We start from the raw sequence: 18,461 nt of genomic DNA, 5'->3' as shown, positions 1-18,461 counted from the left end.
CAATCAATCTATCACTAATTTGCAAAATAAAACGTGTGTAAGAGGCAGAGAAACAAAGGATATCAATCATTTATAGCCCAGTCAATTTCCCTTACCCCCCCCCCCCCTCCCAAGAGTCACGAATTGGACTTGCCAGATTGCTGGATTTTTCATTTCTGCTCTTTATCATTTTATTGCGGGTTATCCATTTTCATTCCACAGTTTTACTCTTTGAAGTGTTTTTTTTAGATGTTTAAATACAAAGAAAAGTAACTCTTTGTATACTTTTATCTTTTTCATTGAATAATTAAAATACTTGGTCATAAAATGGCAACATTGTTGATAAACGCCCTTGAGAGTTGACGTGAACGCTGTATTGCAAATCAATTAAATAACCTATCATTTTCCCCTCACATTTTCTTGACCTTTTCCCCCCGTCTACAAGACCTTGGGGATAATTCTCTGTATCGAGAGACAAGACAATTGTTGATTATGTGAGCCAAATTCCCACCAAATTGGAAAAAAACCCAAATCAAATGTTGAGTAAGTTTTGAATTGGGCGCGCAAGTTTAGTCTTTGTTGTGGCGGCTCGCCGGCAGATGGCAACACCGACAGTGGCAGCGTGGGGCTGGAGGCAGGCTGGCAGCGAGATTTTAGTCGTGACTATTGTGAACCGACGCCAAATGGGAGTTCATCAGTGAACTATGAGTATGGAAGGATGTGTTCATCTTTCTGAGTTCAAGTCCTCGAGAGGAACGCAGCCATTCCGCCTCATCTACAGCTTCTTCGTGTTCTGCACGAGTAAAGCGGCGCGCCAGCAGAAGGTGAGGCTCCCCCCCGTCAGCTGATCGGCGGCGAGTGGCTGTGCGTGGCCCCCCCCTCTCGCCCGCGCCACTCTTGTTTTAGCGGGTTATTGGGCGAGTAGCGCCACTGGCCGGCCACTCGCCCCTCCCGGAGCCCGACGAGGGCCCTGGCAGTGTGGCCGGGGCCCCGCTGGCCTGGCCTGAGGCAGGTGTTTGTGGCGGTAGCGGGTGTTTGGGTTTGACAAGATGCTTTGTTTTGGGTGTTGGTGAGCGATCAGCTGAGAGGCGTGTTGCCAGGAACCGCATTTTGGCCCAATTGTGGAAAAGTTTCGTCACTAAAACATTTAATTTTTTCGCCCAGATTTATCTATTTTATTATTATTTTTTTTTTAAGATTGTCACACGTAGTAGCTAAAGGTCATAATATTGAGGCGAAGAAAGGTTTTTCTTCCCCTTTTTCTTGGCACACATGTAAATGAATGAATGATTTTGTTGAGCGTATTCCGCGTTACTATACCTTTCAGAATTAAAGTTTTCATTCATATCTAACATGAGTGAGGGGCTGGGGCAGGTGAGTCATTTGATGATATGACGCTATCACGCAGGAAGTGCCGAGACGCCGTAATCGATCACTTTGTACTCGTGGTGTGAACAGTAAATTCCCTCCCCCCCCCTTTTCACCCTCCCGCCCCATGTGACATTAAAAAACTATTTTAATTCACCTGTGAACTCTATTTGAACTAATTATAGTTGGCCCTACTGTCTAGTTTGACACTGGAAATGGTGTCACTTTTAGTGTCACTGGCTTTGGCACTTTGAGGCAAACTGTCGATGATAAATAGTGTACTTTCTCTTATTTAACACTGGACAATTGCCTCCAAAGCTTTGTAACCGTAGATAATCTGCATTAGTATTTGTGTATTGGTGAGGGGAGTTGCTTAAAGATTTCTTTTTCATTCAAGACCTTGGTAGTCATTTTAAAAATAATTTTTGGCTTATTTTAACACGTTTGGTGAGGCACAAGGTTGTCACCCTTTAAGAAGTAGAGTTTATAGAATATAATCCTTTAGTTTTCAATACTGTGTTATTTTAATTATAAGCAAACAATGAATAAAGTTTATTCCACATGGTGTACATACAGTTGTATATAGAATTTTTAGTTTTGGAATCACCTTAATCTACAGCATATTTTGGTAATTTTTGTTAATTTTTATTTTTTAATTTTAATAGTTTTTTAATTTAATTTTTTTTTTATTTTTTTTAATAGTTCATTCTTTGTGCAGGTATTGTGTTTGTGGGTATGGAAAAAGGTTACAAAGCTAAGGCTAAATGCTTTATTTACACTAAGGGAACATAATGCCTTAATTATAAATTAACTTGACTAAATTTTTTTTATATTAAGAGATTGTTATACTCTAACCCTCGCCCTGTCAAAGGCTTTATATATGTAATTTGATCAATTTCCATTGCAGGCAAAATGGTGCGTGTGCGCAGTATGTGGTGCGCACAGTCCCAGGCTTCACGCCTGCTTGCACTGTGTCCACTTTGCCTGTTACCAGGGCCACATTCAGGATCACGCAGCTTCCATGCAACACAATCTAGGTTAGTGTTAGTTTATCGGTGCATGTTCGTAGGTGATATACGTGAGGCTAAGGTAGTGGTTGAAATATGCACTCAGATTTGATATTTTGTTGCGGCATCTGTATACTGTATTGTGTAAAAATTGTAAATACACTATCATACACCGAAGGCAAATTTAATGTAATTTGACATTGTGAAAAACATTACACTGTAAAATTCATTTGTAAAATGTGTTGAATATTTCTTCTGAAAGTCAAGAGCTTGGCTGTTTTCCCTTACTGGACAGTTTAAACTAAATAGGAATTTCTAGTATACTTTTTATAATGATTGTAATTGCAGTACAATGGCATTTCAGTTGTGGAAGTAGAGCAAGGTCAGATTTTGTGTATGGCGTGCGGTGATTATGTTTATGACCTGGAGGTTGGTCGCATTGCTCAGGCATGCAAGGAAAAGTCCCGCAGATCACTTGGGTTAGACACCGAGTACAGAGCATGGGAGCCTGATGCCGTGGAAGTTACACTCCTTCAGGCGCATCCTAAAAGACGAAGACCCACTGCAAACTCAACTATAGGTTTGTCTTGGCACTTTATTTTAATACAGTAACAGTACATATAAATAAATTACATTTAAATGATAAAATTGGAAACACTAGGTTTCATTGCAGTTTGTAATAAAAATGTTTTAAGACCATATATTAAGGATTGGAAAGGGAAAGGCATTATCTAGACACATGATTGGTGTGCCAAAACTCAAGCTTGCAAAGGATATTGCATTATCTCCTTTAAGTGCGGCATAGTAGGCTTAGGCAGGAGAGTATAGCCATTGCTGGCCATCTATTTTGTAAGACCGAAGCTTCTTGGCAAAGCTTCTCCGAGGTATTACAAAACGGTTATCATATGTAGATTGCTCTACCCTTTAATTAAATGTGGTACACAAGGCATTCATGAAATGTGCCACACTCCACATGAATAGCTGGGCCTTCCACTTGTTATAGAGCACAAGATATAAATGAAAAACCACACCCTTTGATGGGAGGCAAAGTCTTGAAATAGTTTTCAGGTAATGCATTTCACTTTTGATAACTTACTATAAATAGTTGTTCAATTAGAAGCGATTGTAAAAAATCAGAATTGTTTGTCAAAGTTCAGAAGGTGACCATTTGTTGTGAAAAAATTGAATTCTAGAATTGATTTTTATTCATTGTATATTGAGGTTATGTAAGAGTTTATTATAGATAACTTACTAAACATATGCCAAGTAGTTGGTACATTTCATTGGACCAAAGATTTTTTTTTTTTTTTTTTGCTGAAGCGATAATTTGCTAGTTAAATAACATTAAATTAAAGCGATAACTCATCATTGCGGTATTTGATGGAAATATAAAAGGATGATTATTAATAATACTCATCTCTTACAAAATAGCTTATATTTGTGTGTGTGCTTATACTGTAATCCATTAATTGTTTTCACTTTATGCTCGTCTTCTATCAGGGCTTCGTGGTTTGATCAATCTAGGCAACACGTGCTTTATGAGCTGCATTATCCAGGCGTTGACGCACACCCCATTGCTTAGAGACTACTTCCTCTCAGACAAGCACGTGTGTCAGTTTAATAATGATGCGACACGCTGCTTAGTCTGCGAAATTTCTAGACTCTTCCAGGAGGTGTGTACAATGTCATTTTTTATTTTTAAAAAGATTGAATGTTTTGATTTTGAATATTGATAATAGTGCTGCTTTTATATTATTCCATTATATTGAACACATTTCTCTTGCATGTCTTTAGAAAATATTAATTACTTTTCCTGCAGGTGTAAGGTTATTATATACAATGAGATGGGGAGCGAATTCAAATTGTCACTTAAAAATATTTCTGCTAGTAGAAATCCAAACTGATTTACATTTTCTGTTCTTTTGAGGTGTACTGTATTAGTTGTGTATTAAGGCACTAAGTTAGATCTTTGGATAAATTGTGGTTAAAATTATAGGTGGGAAGCTAGTAGCATTGTTAAGTGGTGTACGGAAATAGGTGTGGTTATATATATACAGTATACACATCTTCCCGGGTTGTGTAATGCCCCAATGGCAGTTTAATATATTTATAAAGTACTGGTATGTGGTCAGGGTGGCAAGAATATTGAGAGAAGCATGGAAACCCACAGTGTATGATAGGAATATAGGCTATGATAGTTTTTAAGTTATGCAGGTGTAGCAGAAAAATGTTCATAACTGAAAGATTTTTTGTGTTCATTTGAAGATTGCTAAATGTGAATGTGGGGAAAAATAATGTGGAGAGTGAAGGAAATTGGGAATTGATTAAATACCTGGCTATGGTATTTATAAAAGATAATTATTGGCAAAGGAAGTTGAGAGCAGATGGTGTTAAAGATGGAATGTGGCTGAGGCAATGAATGGCCTGGTAAGTATTGTAGCAGATAGTTAATAAACTGTGGATTTAGTGATACAAACAACAAATTTGGTTGTGGAAAAGATACCCGAGATGCAAAAATATTTACCGAAATAACTTGTTGATTTTTTCCAGAGTTGGAAAAGCAGCCATTTTCCAACATGGCGACCATTTGTTTGAAATATTACTCTTAATCTTGGTGCATGGGTCTATTTAATTTATGGCTCTGGCTCTGAAATTTATTAGGTTTTGTTTATATGTAGGTTTGCATTTATAATGGCTACACAAGGCTCACACAAGATAACGTAAGTCATATTTAATATAAGGTTCAAATAATAAATGTGTAAATATCCTGAACAAAAGTGCATTATTCTTATTAGGTTAAGCATTATATCCTAGGAGTACAATTCTTTAAATTCTTCAATAACACTTGTGTATTTTGTTTAGTTTTAGTACATTATGTACTACTTTGACAAATGACGGTACACGTGCATTGTCCTATGTTGCCATCATTGTAATAACATCACGTGTATTTTCAACAAGGTTTGTAGTTTCAAGAAGTGTTGTCCAACATATTTCCGTGTCATTTGTGACCCCTAACTTCGTTGGAGCAGCAGTCATTTTGGATCGGCAGTAAGCAACCTGATAGTTTTCTTAGTATGGCAGTCCTGTATTGGTCAGGGAAATGTCATAGTACTTCACTCTTTTGAGTGAAGTAGTGAAGACCTCTTTGCGAGTCTTGTTTACATATTTTATGACATCAGTTGGAGCACTTCACTGTTATTGTGTGGGGTGACTCCATGCTTGTCTGAACTTGATTCACAATAGTTTGTTAGCCACCTCCACTTGATTTACTTTGCAATTGTGCAGTGGCTAATCTTAGTTATGGGCATTTGTTTAGGATTAAAAAAAGACTGCAGTACTGGATATTCAACACGTTCCAAAAATGGGAAGTTATGGCCATCAACTAGGCTTGATTATAGAAGAGGGAACAGAGAAATGGCATCACGCTTGTGTCTGGTGTAACGTTGATTGCCGGTGGTCATGATGTACATCCCCCCACCCTCTATCCCCACGTCTCTGGCTAACCTGCTCTGTAGTACTCTCATGTGAGAATTACTTGCAGTGGATAAATTTTTTTGACTTGTTAATTTTGACAAATTTGTATCCAATGTGGTTAATGGTTTGCTTGCATCTTGACCCGAGTTAGGTTTCCAGGCTGGGTGAGAAGTTATAGGCACTCGGGAGACGAGTAAAAATTTGTGGCTTAGATCTTGTTGTTGGCCTTGGGAACCTTGATAAGTCTAATTGGCTTCCTATCTTCAATAATGGGAAAGCATAGTTTCTGGGTTGGAAATTGTGACTGCATGCATTATATTGGATAATATTTGTTGTCTCGAGTCTTTCTCCATTTCCTTCTGGAACCCGTAAACCTGTTTCCTTAAACTGATGATACATGTATGTGTCTGTTCTATTGTCCTTTGGATGGAATAATTGGTTCATTGTTGGTAAATTTCTTGTGCCATCCCGCAGATCCTGACGCTGCAGCTGCTGCATTATGATCACTGTACGACTTCTGCATTGCTTTAGCTTCAACTTTTTTTTTTTTATTACTAGACTGTGGTATGTTAATATTTACATTCCTCTTATTAGTTTCCCTTCATGCAGCTCACCTACAATGTCATTATTTGATATTCCTGTATGATTTAGCACTTAATAAATATTTCCTGGATTTTGGCATTTTAGTGTTTACATTTTTTTGCATGGCCTAGGGATGATCTGGCAGTCTAGGTTGTCCAGACCTCGTAGCTTGGGCACTGACGAGTCCTCTACATTGAGCAACAGGTGGGATACAGGTGTAAGACTTATGATTAGTGGATCAGTCTTCTTGGCATAGAAATATTCCTTTCCGTGGAAGATGTGGTGTGCAATCGAACTGGTTTTTTGAACGAGTTTTGTTTACTGCACTGGTAGTTTAGAATCTTTCTCATGTTTTGAAGAACAGACAACACTCATTCTCATCCTGCGGACAGATGATGATTCCAAGCAGGGCTGGATTAAGAGCTAAAAGGGGGGGGGGGGGTGCAGGGGCCCCCAGATATATCAAATTGTGGTAATCAAAAAGAATAGGCCAGATTGTCTTAAATTTAAAGGACCCTATGTTGAGGAGGCCAAATTGGGAAACCTGAAAAGCCAAAGCTGAAATTTTGGCACTAGGCTAAACTCTAATGATGGACTAAGCCTTGTGCCAATATAAAGATTTGACCCATATATCTCGCACACCACAAATTCTATAGTGATAACCCCCTTGGGTCTAACTTTGGAAATCCAGAAAATGAAAGGCATCAAAGAATTCAGTGGATTCCTGGCACACCAGGCATAATTATTCCACTCCCATATTGTCGAATGACGCTGCCAACAGTAAAGAGGAAAAAATCCAGTCGATACCACAAGTGGAACAAGGGGTTACCAGGTCTGCTCCCTCGACACAAGGTAAGAGTAGCTTGGTCACCTAAGTACAGACCCCTTGGGTTGGCTTAAACCCAGTCCTGTTTACCAACAAGGGAAGGCTAAAGAAGACATTACATTAGCCAAACCACAACTTGAAGTTGCTGAAGTACTGTGAACTGGTGTGCACGTCTGCCGCCAATCGAACAGTGTGTGCAGCGATAGACAAATTGGGTCACTGGACAGTACCTAGTGTTGAATATCTTAATTGTTCTAATGCTTAGCCTAGGGCCTAAAACTTGTGTTCCAGTAGCCTGGCCACTGCCATGCACCACTCAAGAATAAATGCCCATTTTACCTAGTGTGTCTGCAACTGGAGTTTAATGATATCAGACAGGGAAAAGGAACATGGTTACTCTCACAAGCAACAATGATGGTTGGGGAATGTTGGATTTTTTTTAATATTGCCTACCCCAAATTAAATTAGGAGATAAATCAAGAAACAGATGTAGAAAGAATATCATTATGCATCTTCTGTAATATAATGGGAGATGGAAGAACCATCACGAGATTAGCTAATGATGAAAACTGCCACTAGTTTTAATTATAAATTTGAAAAAAAATTATGAAGGTGGAACACCATGAATATAGCTGTGTTCTGCAGCTACAATTTGGTAAGTTACAATGCAGATTCAAATGCTTTATTCATAAATGATTGTAAATTTATAGTTGGGTTTGATTTCACAAATTTACAGTACCGTACTTTCATTTAGCTAAGGGTGTTGTAATAATATCATTAACATGTAATAAACTAAATTATGTTGTATACGCCAGATTTATGTTTAAAAGCTACGTTTATCAATGATTTAATAAATCACTGTTGTTGTTACAATAGTCGCTGAGCTAATCCGGTGTATGTAAGTCTAAATGAAACATATTTTTGGCATAAAATGCATTAACATGTAGCTTAAAATTTGAAAGGTGATATATATATTGGAAAAAGTGTAGTCGCCCATTAAAACAACAAGACGAAATATTGGCACAATTTATACTACAAAATTAGGATAGAACAATTTATGAACTAATATAAACTAATCATACCATACTTGTATACAATTTTTTCAAACCCTCGGCATTCTACCTCAACAAATTTAGGAATTATCCCAGATTAAAATCACTCCAGATGCACAGTGCATACAATGGAATTACACTCAAGACATACAACTTTCTATGAAAGTATCTAGTGAATGGGAAACGAACATGGATAGAAGCAATATCAGGACATGGGAGACTGGAAATGAAATCCCGCTAGGCTTTGTCGTAGCAAGTTGCTACTTTGAATTTATCTAATACTCTATAAAAAAAAAGGGGGGGGGGGATTTCCTATGTATTATGTCTACAGACCATTAAAAATTGACTTAAGTAAATTCTTGGGAAAAGCTGTAGAGCTTTCCCTAGTTTTGTAGTGGTAACACCCTGTGCTTCACAAAGTGATTTGATCTGGGTTTGAGTTCAGGCCTGGGAGGATTTACTAGGTGTCAATCCATGCCTGTTTCATCACAGTTCACCCTAGTAGTAATTGGGTAGGCAGCTGCTAACAGACTGGTAGGTCTTGTTCCAGGGAAAACTAATGGATAAGACTTGCTATGACCTATGAGAAGGAGAAAGCTCTTGGGCTGCTAACAAAATTCAGTAAGTAGTTTGCTCCTGTACCCATCTATTACAAAAAAAAAAAGTTACAGGAAGACCTTAAGAAATTGAAAGAGCTGGTAGACAAATGACTGCTAAATTTTTAACCCAAGCAAGTAGAATGAAGATAAGAAGGATGAAAAGTAACTAAGGAAGCGGCATCATTCATGAAAGTTAACTACAGGTATCTAAGTGATGAGATGAGTGAGGCTGGCAGAGGAGCGAGAGATACTAGAAGAAGCGAGAGAGAGACGAGACATTTTTATTGATAAATTAAGAAATGTTTACATTTACAATTGGTTTTTAACTTGAAGTAGTTTGATTAGTCTGTGAAAAACATGAAACATATTGCATATAATGTGAAATGTGGCATTAGAGGCCAAAAATATACTCTAGCTTAAAGAAAATGTGAGAATTTCCTTACATAGATAATGTATCTTGAGGAGATACAAAGTAGCATAAAGAACTTTAGAAGATTATAAAATATACCCTCAGTTCAATATCAGCAGCAGATTGAGGCTAACCTGGATCAAATACTCTTAAAAATACAAAGTATCTAGCTAGGGGGGGGGGGGGAGGGGAGGGTGCATCACCATTTTCTATACCAACATTATTTTATTCTATAATGCTGTTGGTTGGTTGGTTGGTTGCTCTACATTGCCGTTGCACAATTAGAGATCTTGGGCTCGATTCCCAAAGTAGGATAGCGATGCTTGGGCATGCTTCCTTTCACCTGATGCCCTCTGTTTACCAGTCAATAAAATAGGTACCCAGGATTTAGACAATTTCATTACATCTTGGAAAGATAAGTAGTTGGCTTAGGAGGACCTAGATGTGCCTAAATACAGGCTGCTCTCCCCAACATGAGGAAACCATTTCTCCGAATTATTTCTTATGGTGTAGATACGAGTATCGGGCCAAGCCGTAAGTTGCATAGTGTGCGCGGATGCACCTGTACATCAAAACTATGCCTAGATAATTTCCTCCACATTCACTTCAGCTTATCTAGGTCAGGCATTTTACAGAACCCATAGTTCACAACCATTCAAACTAAGTTATATAGTTGTATCATATTTTCAACCAGGTATCATGATTACCAAATTGCCTTAGTATGAAATTTTTCTGATTCTTTGGTATTTAACATGCTAAACCTTGACAATTTATCTAAGAGTGAGCTAGAAGTAATTGCACAGGGAGAATGTAAAATCAAAGTTTGGAAACTGAGAAAAAAGATACTGTATGTGCCTTATCCTCCAAAAAGTGCTGGAAATGTCCAGAACTGTGGCAAAAGATTCACTGTAATCATGAAACGAGTTGGACCTATAATTTACCCAAGCGCTTCCATCTCTAATGACTTTGACTGGGATAGGAAGCAAGTGATTTTTAAGGTACTCTCATAATTCCCAAGGATATTTTCTAGTTTTATATTGATACATAGGGCTGGATACTGTCTTGCTATTTATTGCTTTGGTGGGTAGGCGATTCCATGGGTTTATTACCTTATGGGCTAAAAAAAAAAATTTTTTTTTACTGTGTGGCCTGTTGAATTTGAAGCTTTTTGCACTTTGTATGATTTATAAGACGATCACGAGTAGAATGAGCCTGACAAGCAGTGAGGTGGTTTTTAGCAGAGACTAGAAAAAATCAAAGATGATGACAAATCACCTGCACTTGTCTCAAATTACTGTAGTTATGTTTAGTGGTGTGCAGGATAGACTTGGCTAGGTTTTGTGCAGATATATGATGGTAATGGTTACTAGATGGCTGCCATGGTCTGTTGAAGTGCCAACGCCTTTCAAACCATGGATTAGAGGTTAAATAGGAGAGGAGAAAGAATTGCAATAAGTCTTGCATACCAGCAATGACAATCTGCAACGTGTTTAGCACTGGTGGATCTGTGAACCTCGGGACCTCTAGCGACACCGCTGTTATATAGTTAAGGGAGGACTGTGTGCTTTAACCTGAAGGGCTTTTGTAGCCTCTCTTTTTGGCCAAAGGATACAAGACAGATCCTGGATACTATACTATCCAGGGCAGTGGCTCTTAAGCGTGGACTATGTGGCCTACCTTTGCTCCTTCCCATCTGGTGTATTCTAGTGAATATATTCATAGGTAGCTCTTACTCAAGTGGCTTTGAAATACACAAAGTAAAGTCACTTTAGACCATATATAAACACAAGTGAACAGGGGGGAATGGGGAGAGACGACGCCCACATTGAGAAATGAGACTTCATAATTCCTAGTTCAAATGGGTTTTTGGAAGGAACTTTCATTTTGTTGTAGTTATGAAGGTCTAGTAACTTATTTTTCGCTAACACAATTATTAAAGTACAGTATTTAAATTGTTTAGTACTATATAAACTTTATTTTCATTTTAGTTTTACAGTGGGAACAAAGCTCCTCTAATCCTCCACAAGTTACTACATCTCATATGGACTCACGCCAGACACTTGGCAGGGTACGAGCAACAAGATGCTCACGAGTTTTTTATTGCTGCCCTTGATGTTCTGCATCGTCATTGCCAGGTAACTACTCATTTTACTGTTTGGGGAAAATGATAATTTTCCATTTCATTGGGGTGGGAGGCATCATTCTGGAGAGAGGAAAATGAAAGGCAAGTACTGCACTGTTTGTATATATATTTATAAAATGCTAAAAAGGCCTCCCCCTCCATTCATTGGATCTTGTCGCAACACATCATGTTCCAACATAAATGTACAAGCACTGCAGTTCATCATTCCAGCAGTCATTCACAGCAGCAATTCACTGCTTCATAAGACCAGGTGTGCAGTGCTAACACGTCATATTCATTTAAAATAAATAGATCCACGCTCTTACAAACTTTCTTCTGCCCAGCCTTGTTCCCTTGTCTGTGTGCTCTTCATACTCGCTCTACTCCTCCTGAGGTGCTCACTTGCACCGTGTCTACCCATGTCTACCATCTAATTCTTTTTGACAGTCGACCCATCTTTTCATTCTTTCAGCATGCCTAACCCATCTCGGTATGCTCTCAGTGTTGCCATTTATTGATTTTTGCGGTGCTACATAGCCTTCCCGGTTTGGTGCCTTCTTTTGATAATTACTTACTTATTGATTTTTGCACTCTCCTCACCATATTTTTTTATTCCTTATTTTATGCTTTCATAACTTATCATTTTTCATTATTTGTTCATTATCATGCTGATAAACTGTGTTTTACATTTGTTTCTTGACAAGAGAATAATTATAATGTATAGATCTAAAGGTGTTTCTTTGTTTTAATAATTTTTTTTTTTTGTAATTGTTTTCATTATATTTGATATGTACTTCATTGTTCATGTGTGTGTGTGTCTTTGTGTGTGTACTCAAACTTACAACGGGTAAGTTCACATCTTATTGGGTCAGTCTCTGGTGACCTTCCACATGGGCCTTAAAAACAAACCAATGGAACCTGGATTGTTGGATGTAACGAAGCCACAAAATCTTTCACTAGCTCTTCAAATAGACTCCAATAATTTGTTGAAACTTTAACATTTAATATAAAAAAAGAAAAAAAGAAAAATTTGAAATTAAAGTTGTAAAAGTTTGGTTTGCTGTGACTACATGCGATTCTTCCAAATGTCAGACAAATTTGTTTATCAAATGTAAGTTTTTATTTTCTCATTTTTCAGGTTATCGTTTGGTCTTTTAAAGTAGAATAACAGGTGTGTAAATGCTCATAAATGGGCTTTAAGATTAATTATTTGGCAGTTTCTGGTGCCTCAGAAACCAGAGAGCCAGTATTAGGTAAGCAAAACCATGTACAATATAAATTAAAAATTATCCCAAAGCAGATCTTAATGCTGCGGTGTTTACAGGAGCAAGCCACCAAATGTGGGGGTGGGTAATGCTTGTATGTAGCCATAGCAAAGGGTTGGTTAACACTGGGACTGATATTTTGGATCGTGTTCGTAATTGTGATGATAGAGAATGAAGGGCATGCCTAGCTAAATAGTCGTTAAGTCATTACTGTATATGGAAATGATTTCCTTTCCCTACACACATGCACTGCCTCAATCTCGTACTCAATTCCTTAACCTTTTTGTTCTGATATTCAACTGGACAAAAAGCATGATTTGGTCCATCAGTGCAATATTTGACCTGGGGCCCTATTGTGTAGAAAGTTCCTACATCCTGTAAATATTTAGCAAACATCTGGCTTGTATAAAGAAATTTGATCCCCATGTGGTTGATCAGAAATTACCCTCCACACACTAAGCATTCACACTTGCCTCTTGCAGGTTTTGTACATAATATATATATACAGTATTATATGTCTTGTAAAAATTTTATTCAGGACAATATAGTACAGTGTGTATAAAATTAAGTGACTACTTTTTTGGTTTAATTTGTTACTATTTATGTTCAAGACTTAAGAGTGCTAAAATAAATAATACAGCAGTAAATATGAAAATGATGGGGTTTCCGCGTTGATTTACCGCCGTAGCTTCTTGGCCTTGTGCACTGGACTTGTTCGGACAAACCACTTGCTCGACCCATCTTCAACTCGTCCTCACACTAGGCTGTTTAAAGCAGCGGCCGTCCTTCCCCAGATGCATTCATTAATTTTAACATAATGTGTATTCAAAATTGGTTTGTTCTCGTATGTATGTAAATTAATATTCTTATAAATAAAAATTCTATGTATAATTAGGCATAGGTTAGGGGTTTAGGTTCCGTTAGTGATTATTTGAATTTGAAGTACTGTACGTGGGTGAAGCATTTATAGAATTGTAGTTCGAACAGAGGACGTGAGCGAAGCACTTGTTCTGAAAGTGTTCGGACATTATCAGTTGCGAGTCGTGTGCAAACCATTTTTCATTCTTAAACGGGGTTTGGCAGCTGGATTAACGAGCTTGGATCTTTGTATGCGTGGACGGGGTTAAAATCTTTCCTCAATCATAACACCTTAGCTTACATTTATTAAATAGTTTGAGCTCAGAAGCACACTGAGGTTGTTTATAACAATCTTGGATTGTGAAGCCTTGAAGCTCATAAACTACTTAATGAATGTAAATGAAGCTGCCATGAATGCTGAAAGATGTACAGGTTTTGGAAGTGGATGCGTAAATGCTTGATGAATCCTGGATGTAGCTAGAGTGAGTAGTCCTAGGGAGCAAACCACAATATATTCGCAAATGGTCTTATTCAACTATTAATGGGGTTTTGGCAGCTCAGAGAATGTTTCAGACAACCATGAGGTAACCATTCATTATAATGAACAAGGCATTCTTCAACTTGATTGAATTTTTTTTTATTTTAGCAAATCTTGGCAATTCATAATTCACCAAAATTTGCTCTTAACCTAATGAATTGACATGTAATTAACCCAATTACCACCAGATGGAAGGTTAGCTCATTATGCCTGGTGCTTATCGAGACTCAACCCAGCATGGACAGAAGTCTCAGATGGATAAATTCTGTGCGTTTCATACTGAGGTGCTCATTCAGTCTTGGTTGGATGGCCGTGTGCTGAACTCGGTACCAGGTGTTATGTATTGAGGACCATGAAGATATTGTTTTTGTTTGCATTTTCTGTGGCTATTCTCATTAATAGGTATTGAGTTTAGGTGAGAGCCAGCCAATTATATTTCTGGCTAGCCTCCCATCCTGGGAACTAACCTAGGTTGTCTTCAGGAAGGTATGTGTACCATGTAACTACTTTTTGACGTTATAAAGATAACCCGGTCTTATCCAGAGCCTGAATCTGCAGTTAGCAGTTTCCAGGTATGTAAATCTGTGTTTTATGATCCTGGTATGTCATTCTCTTTGTCTCCTCCCCCCCCCCCCCAACATGCATTTTGTTACGTTCATGGCTTTTTGACTCACAGGTGTGCGAAGTCTGCCAAAGATGGATGCCAGTCTTGGCTGAGCTTTGTGGCTCGGCAGCTTATTGAGGCAGTGGCTTGTTTATGATATAGGAATTTGCACTCTCCTTTTTTACCTAGCAGGGAGGGAGAGAGCTCTTTCTAATTTTATGAAAAGGATTTTGTGTGTTAGTTCTTTCTACATGTACACACACTAATTGTTGGTGCTCCTCCTAGTTTGGTCAGTAATTTTTTGGGCCTGTAAATCTTTGTCTGGTTTCCCATCCTTCTCTGCTGCTCAAGGTTCTGATGGTATTGGCTCGCAGATGCATAGGCAGTGGCTGGGCTGTTAAGTGGGAAGGTGCAGGTGTAACGGGGGTGGGGGAAATAGCTCTATCTTGTCCATTATTCCACCCCCCAGTTAACTAACGAGGCCGGGGGAAACGGCTCTCTCTAGTCCGTTATCCCGTCCCCAATTAGCTAACTATTCTAGCGCACTCCCAAAGTTCCTAAGGCAACCGCTCTCATTCAACACCTTGTAACCTAAGTATTTGACTACCTAGGTGCTAAGACTACAAGGCGCCTTAACTTGATCAGTTACCCAAAACTCTAGAGAGAACTCTAGAATACCTTTCACTGCCACCAACGTATAAGAGAAAACGAAAGGAAAGAAATGAATAGTGAAGTAATGAGTGAGGGTTTGGGGTGAGAGGTAGGGAGGTGGGAGGAGCGAGGAGGGTCATTAGTTGAAAGTGAGAGTTTAGAGAGGGGTGGAGGGAGAGGTGTAGATAGGTAGAAGTAGAAGAGTAGATAGTAGAAGAGTAGGTAGTAGAAGACGAAATGCTGCCACCATCCATTCTAGATCATCACATACAAGACAAGGAATGGAACTTGTCTGTATCACAAATATTCACAAAAGATGTTATCAAGGTCATTATTAGTATGTCCCATCTTTCATGTACTCAGTAAAATCATGGAACCAATAATCCCAGAGGCTTTCTCACCTCAACTCAACTCTAGGGGACACAAAGGCAATTTAAATAATAAATTCAATTATATTTCACATACTAAGTATCATAATTTAAGCAATGTTCAATGTTCAATGTTCAAAGATCTATATATGTAAAGTGAGTCATCCTCCAAGAATCTGAGAACACTACAACTGACTGCCCCTGATCATCACACAACATATGTAAACACGACCAAGTCACCTTAATGTTCAACTCGCCAAGTGCCTGCCTATAGTTGGATAGAGAGGGGGGGGGGGAGTCTGCAGCTGTCAGGCAGCTTCACCCCCGTCCGACCGACAGCCTGTCTCGGCTGTTGTCGTCCTGCTCTGCTGCCTGGTCTTCTGTCTGTCTTGTTAATGCTCTCGAATCGATAGCTCTCCGAGTATATATTGGGGAACCTAGTAGCTAACTCCGCCCACAAGTAGATAGCCTCCGGCTCTCTCCCAAGCCACTCCTTAAACATCGGCATGTTTGAAGGCTACCAGGCTCCAATTATAAGATTAGTAGAAGTAAGGTGAAATTCACATGATCTGACCTCAGGTCACTTGGGGTCATTAACTCTTAGAGGTGTGAAACTCAGGCCGACCAAGCTGGCGCCTTCTCAAATCCTTGTATGCGACTCGTGTATCTCTATGTATTTTAAATACAACTAAACCAAACACTTTTACAGTGTTACACAGGGACTGCCACCCATGCTACTATATCAGGAGATGCAAAACTTGCAACATACCCACCTAGTCATTCCTTCTTTCTTTGGAGTTTTATGATGTTGCCACATCTTCCCATTTTGCCCAGATTGAAGAGTGGGGGTTATCCGAGGCTGGGTTCCAAAGGCTCGCCCCTCTTCGGTGGTTGGAAAAAAAGAAGCAAGTTTATGGGGGATGCTGAAGATGTTTACCGATTTCCATTCATTCCAACTTGGGTGTTGGCTTACTAAATCTAGATTTTTTGTTAGTGAAATTTTTTTTTGCCTTAGGAATTTGAGCTCAATTCCTCCAAAACTACTTCTCAAGTGTTTTTCATCCCTTGAGATAAAGGAATGCACTCATGCTATGCAGTTTTTTCTCTCCTGTACCACCTACCTCTTGTTCAAGTTTGATGGAACTTGCTTTTATTCCTGCTTCTGAGTAGGAATGGTACACCTGATCTAGATCCATACCAACTTTGAGTATAGTCCTTTGCTACTTTCTGGTTGTTGATGGGTCTTACCTCATGGATTTCAGGCAGCCCATCATTTCATTGAGACAATAGCATTCCATTTAAGTTGGCATGCTACCCAGTCCCTAAACCTCGGGTGGGGCATTACACTTGCTGCTTTAGGCCTCTTCCCTTTGGGCTCGACCTGGTGTCTAGGCCATTCACTAGATTAACAAAGTTAGTCCTTTGAGAGCTTTTGCTGTTGAAAGTCCATGTCCTAGCCTTCCTGAAGGATCTGTTTGGGCTCCCAGTTACAGTATACTTGTCTACTAGCCAGGGATCTGGTATCAAGTGTGCTGAGGCAGTGTGGGCTTGCACAGTTTGAGATTCAGCAGCTTAGCAGTCAGTGCACTCAATGGTTTGAGACACCAGCATCAACAGCCTACTTTGCCAAAACCCTGGAAACTTGCCATATTACTGGATGATGTACTGGCCAATTATATCACCTCCAAACTTGTACAACAACAACACCAATACTGTATATACAAACTGGTAGAGGACAGGCCACTCATCTCTTATCTTTCAGGAAGCTGGGATGGAGTGAAGATTCCATAGAAAGTGGTGAACAAAGGAATGATGGCAATGATTTTTGAAGAGGGAGTAAGTGTTCAGTTTATATATAAAAACTTGAGCATTGTATATTTTATGAAGTGGTGAGGTACTGCTGTAGATGATTCACAGGAGTGTGATGAAGCTGGATCTCTGTGATACTATAGTTTGTGTAAGTAATAGGGAGTCAGATGTCACTAGCATCTCTAGCCCTATTTTTCCAATATTGCTCTTGATTTTTTTGGACTAATGCCTTCCCCATCCCACAAAAGTGGGAAATGAGGTAATGATTATGGAAATGGTTTACATTTGAGTTGATAGTGTAGAAGATGTGTAGAATATAATTACATGGTATTTTAATTCCAAATTGGCTGGAAAATTTTGCCTGGAAATATCTTAAGTGCAATGATGTAAATTTTATTCATAATACAAATGCTGAAACTTAAAGGTTCCTGTCTTAAATTTCAGGGCAATCCTCCCTCCAATGGAGATTCCACGCACACATGTTCCTGTATTATAGACCAAATTTTTACTGGTGGACTCCAGTCTGATGTTGTGTGTCAAGCATGCAAGTGAGTAGAATGTTTTGGTGAGCAGTTTGTAGATATGAGCTAGTAGCCCTAGGATGCTTTCGAGCAGGAGCCAAGTGATCTCGCCAAGTGTGCACATCGACCACCTTTCTCTCTTTGACACACACTACCCATGGCAACGAGGAACATCCACTGAACAAGTTCACTATAATAAAAATCAGTCATGTGCCTCCTCTTTGCACGGGTCATTAGGAACCCAAGTAAAGTCACTGATTGCTCAGTAAACTACTTGTGTAGTAACCAGGCGTTACTTTAACTACTATTAAGTAGCAGCATGGCTCAAAGAAACAAGACCGTAGGCGCCAGCGTACCTTATTTTTTGCTTGTTTACTCGACTGTCTAGGCTCTGAAATGACGTCAATTAAGCTTGATTGCTTTTGCCTT

At 38.9% G+C, this 18,461-nt stretch overlaps 1 protein-coding gene across 1 annotated transcript in view; it reads left to right on the top strand.

Annotated features, from left to right (window-relative positions):
* The first annotated feature begins 574 nt into the window (after positions 1–574).
* The window catches only part of not (ubiquitin carboxyl-terminal hydrolase nonstop), a 28,696-nt gene continuing 10,809 nt past the window's right edge, over positions 575–18,461 (top strand). Inside the window, exons 1-6 of the mRNA XM_045729814.2 lie at positions 575–803; positions 2,255–2,384; positions 2,719–2,934; positions 3,855–4,027; positions 11,285–11,431; positions 17,956–18,059. Coding sequence (XP_045585770.1) covers positions 684–803; positions 2,255–2,384; positions 2,719–2,934; positions 3,855–4,027; positions 11,285–11,431; positions 17,956–18,059 — 890 coding nt within the window. The 5' untranslated portion in view covers positions 575–683. The remainder of the gene's footprint in view (positions 804–2,254; positions 2,385–2,718; positions 2,935–3,854; positions 4,028–11,284; positions 11,432–17,955; positions 18,060–18,461) is intronic.

The sequence above is a fragment of the Procambarus clarkii genome, chromosome 70 (genome assembly GCF_040958095.1).
Source record: "Procambarus clarkii isolate CNS0578487 chromosome 70, FALCON_Pclarkii_2.0, whole genome shotgun sequence".
Lineage (NCBI taxonomy): Eukaryota > Metazoa > Arthropoda > Malacostraca > Decapoda > Cambaridae > Procambarus > Procambarus clarkii.
Note: the sequence above shows the minus strand (reverse complement) of the source record. Positions and strands in the feature narration are given on the sequence as shown.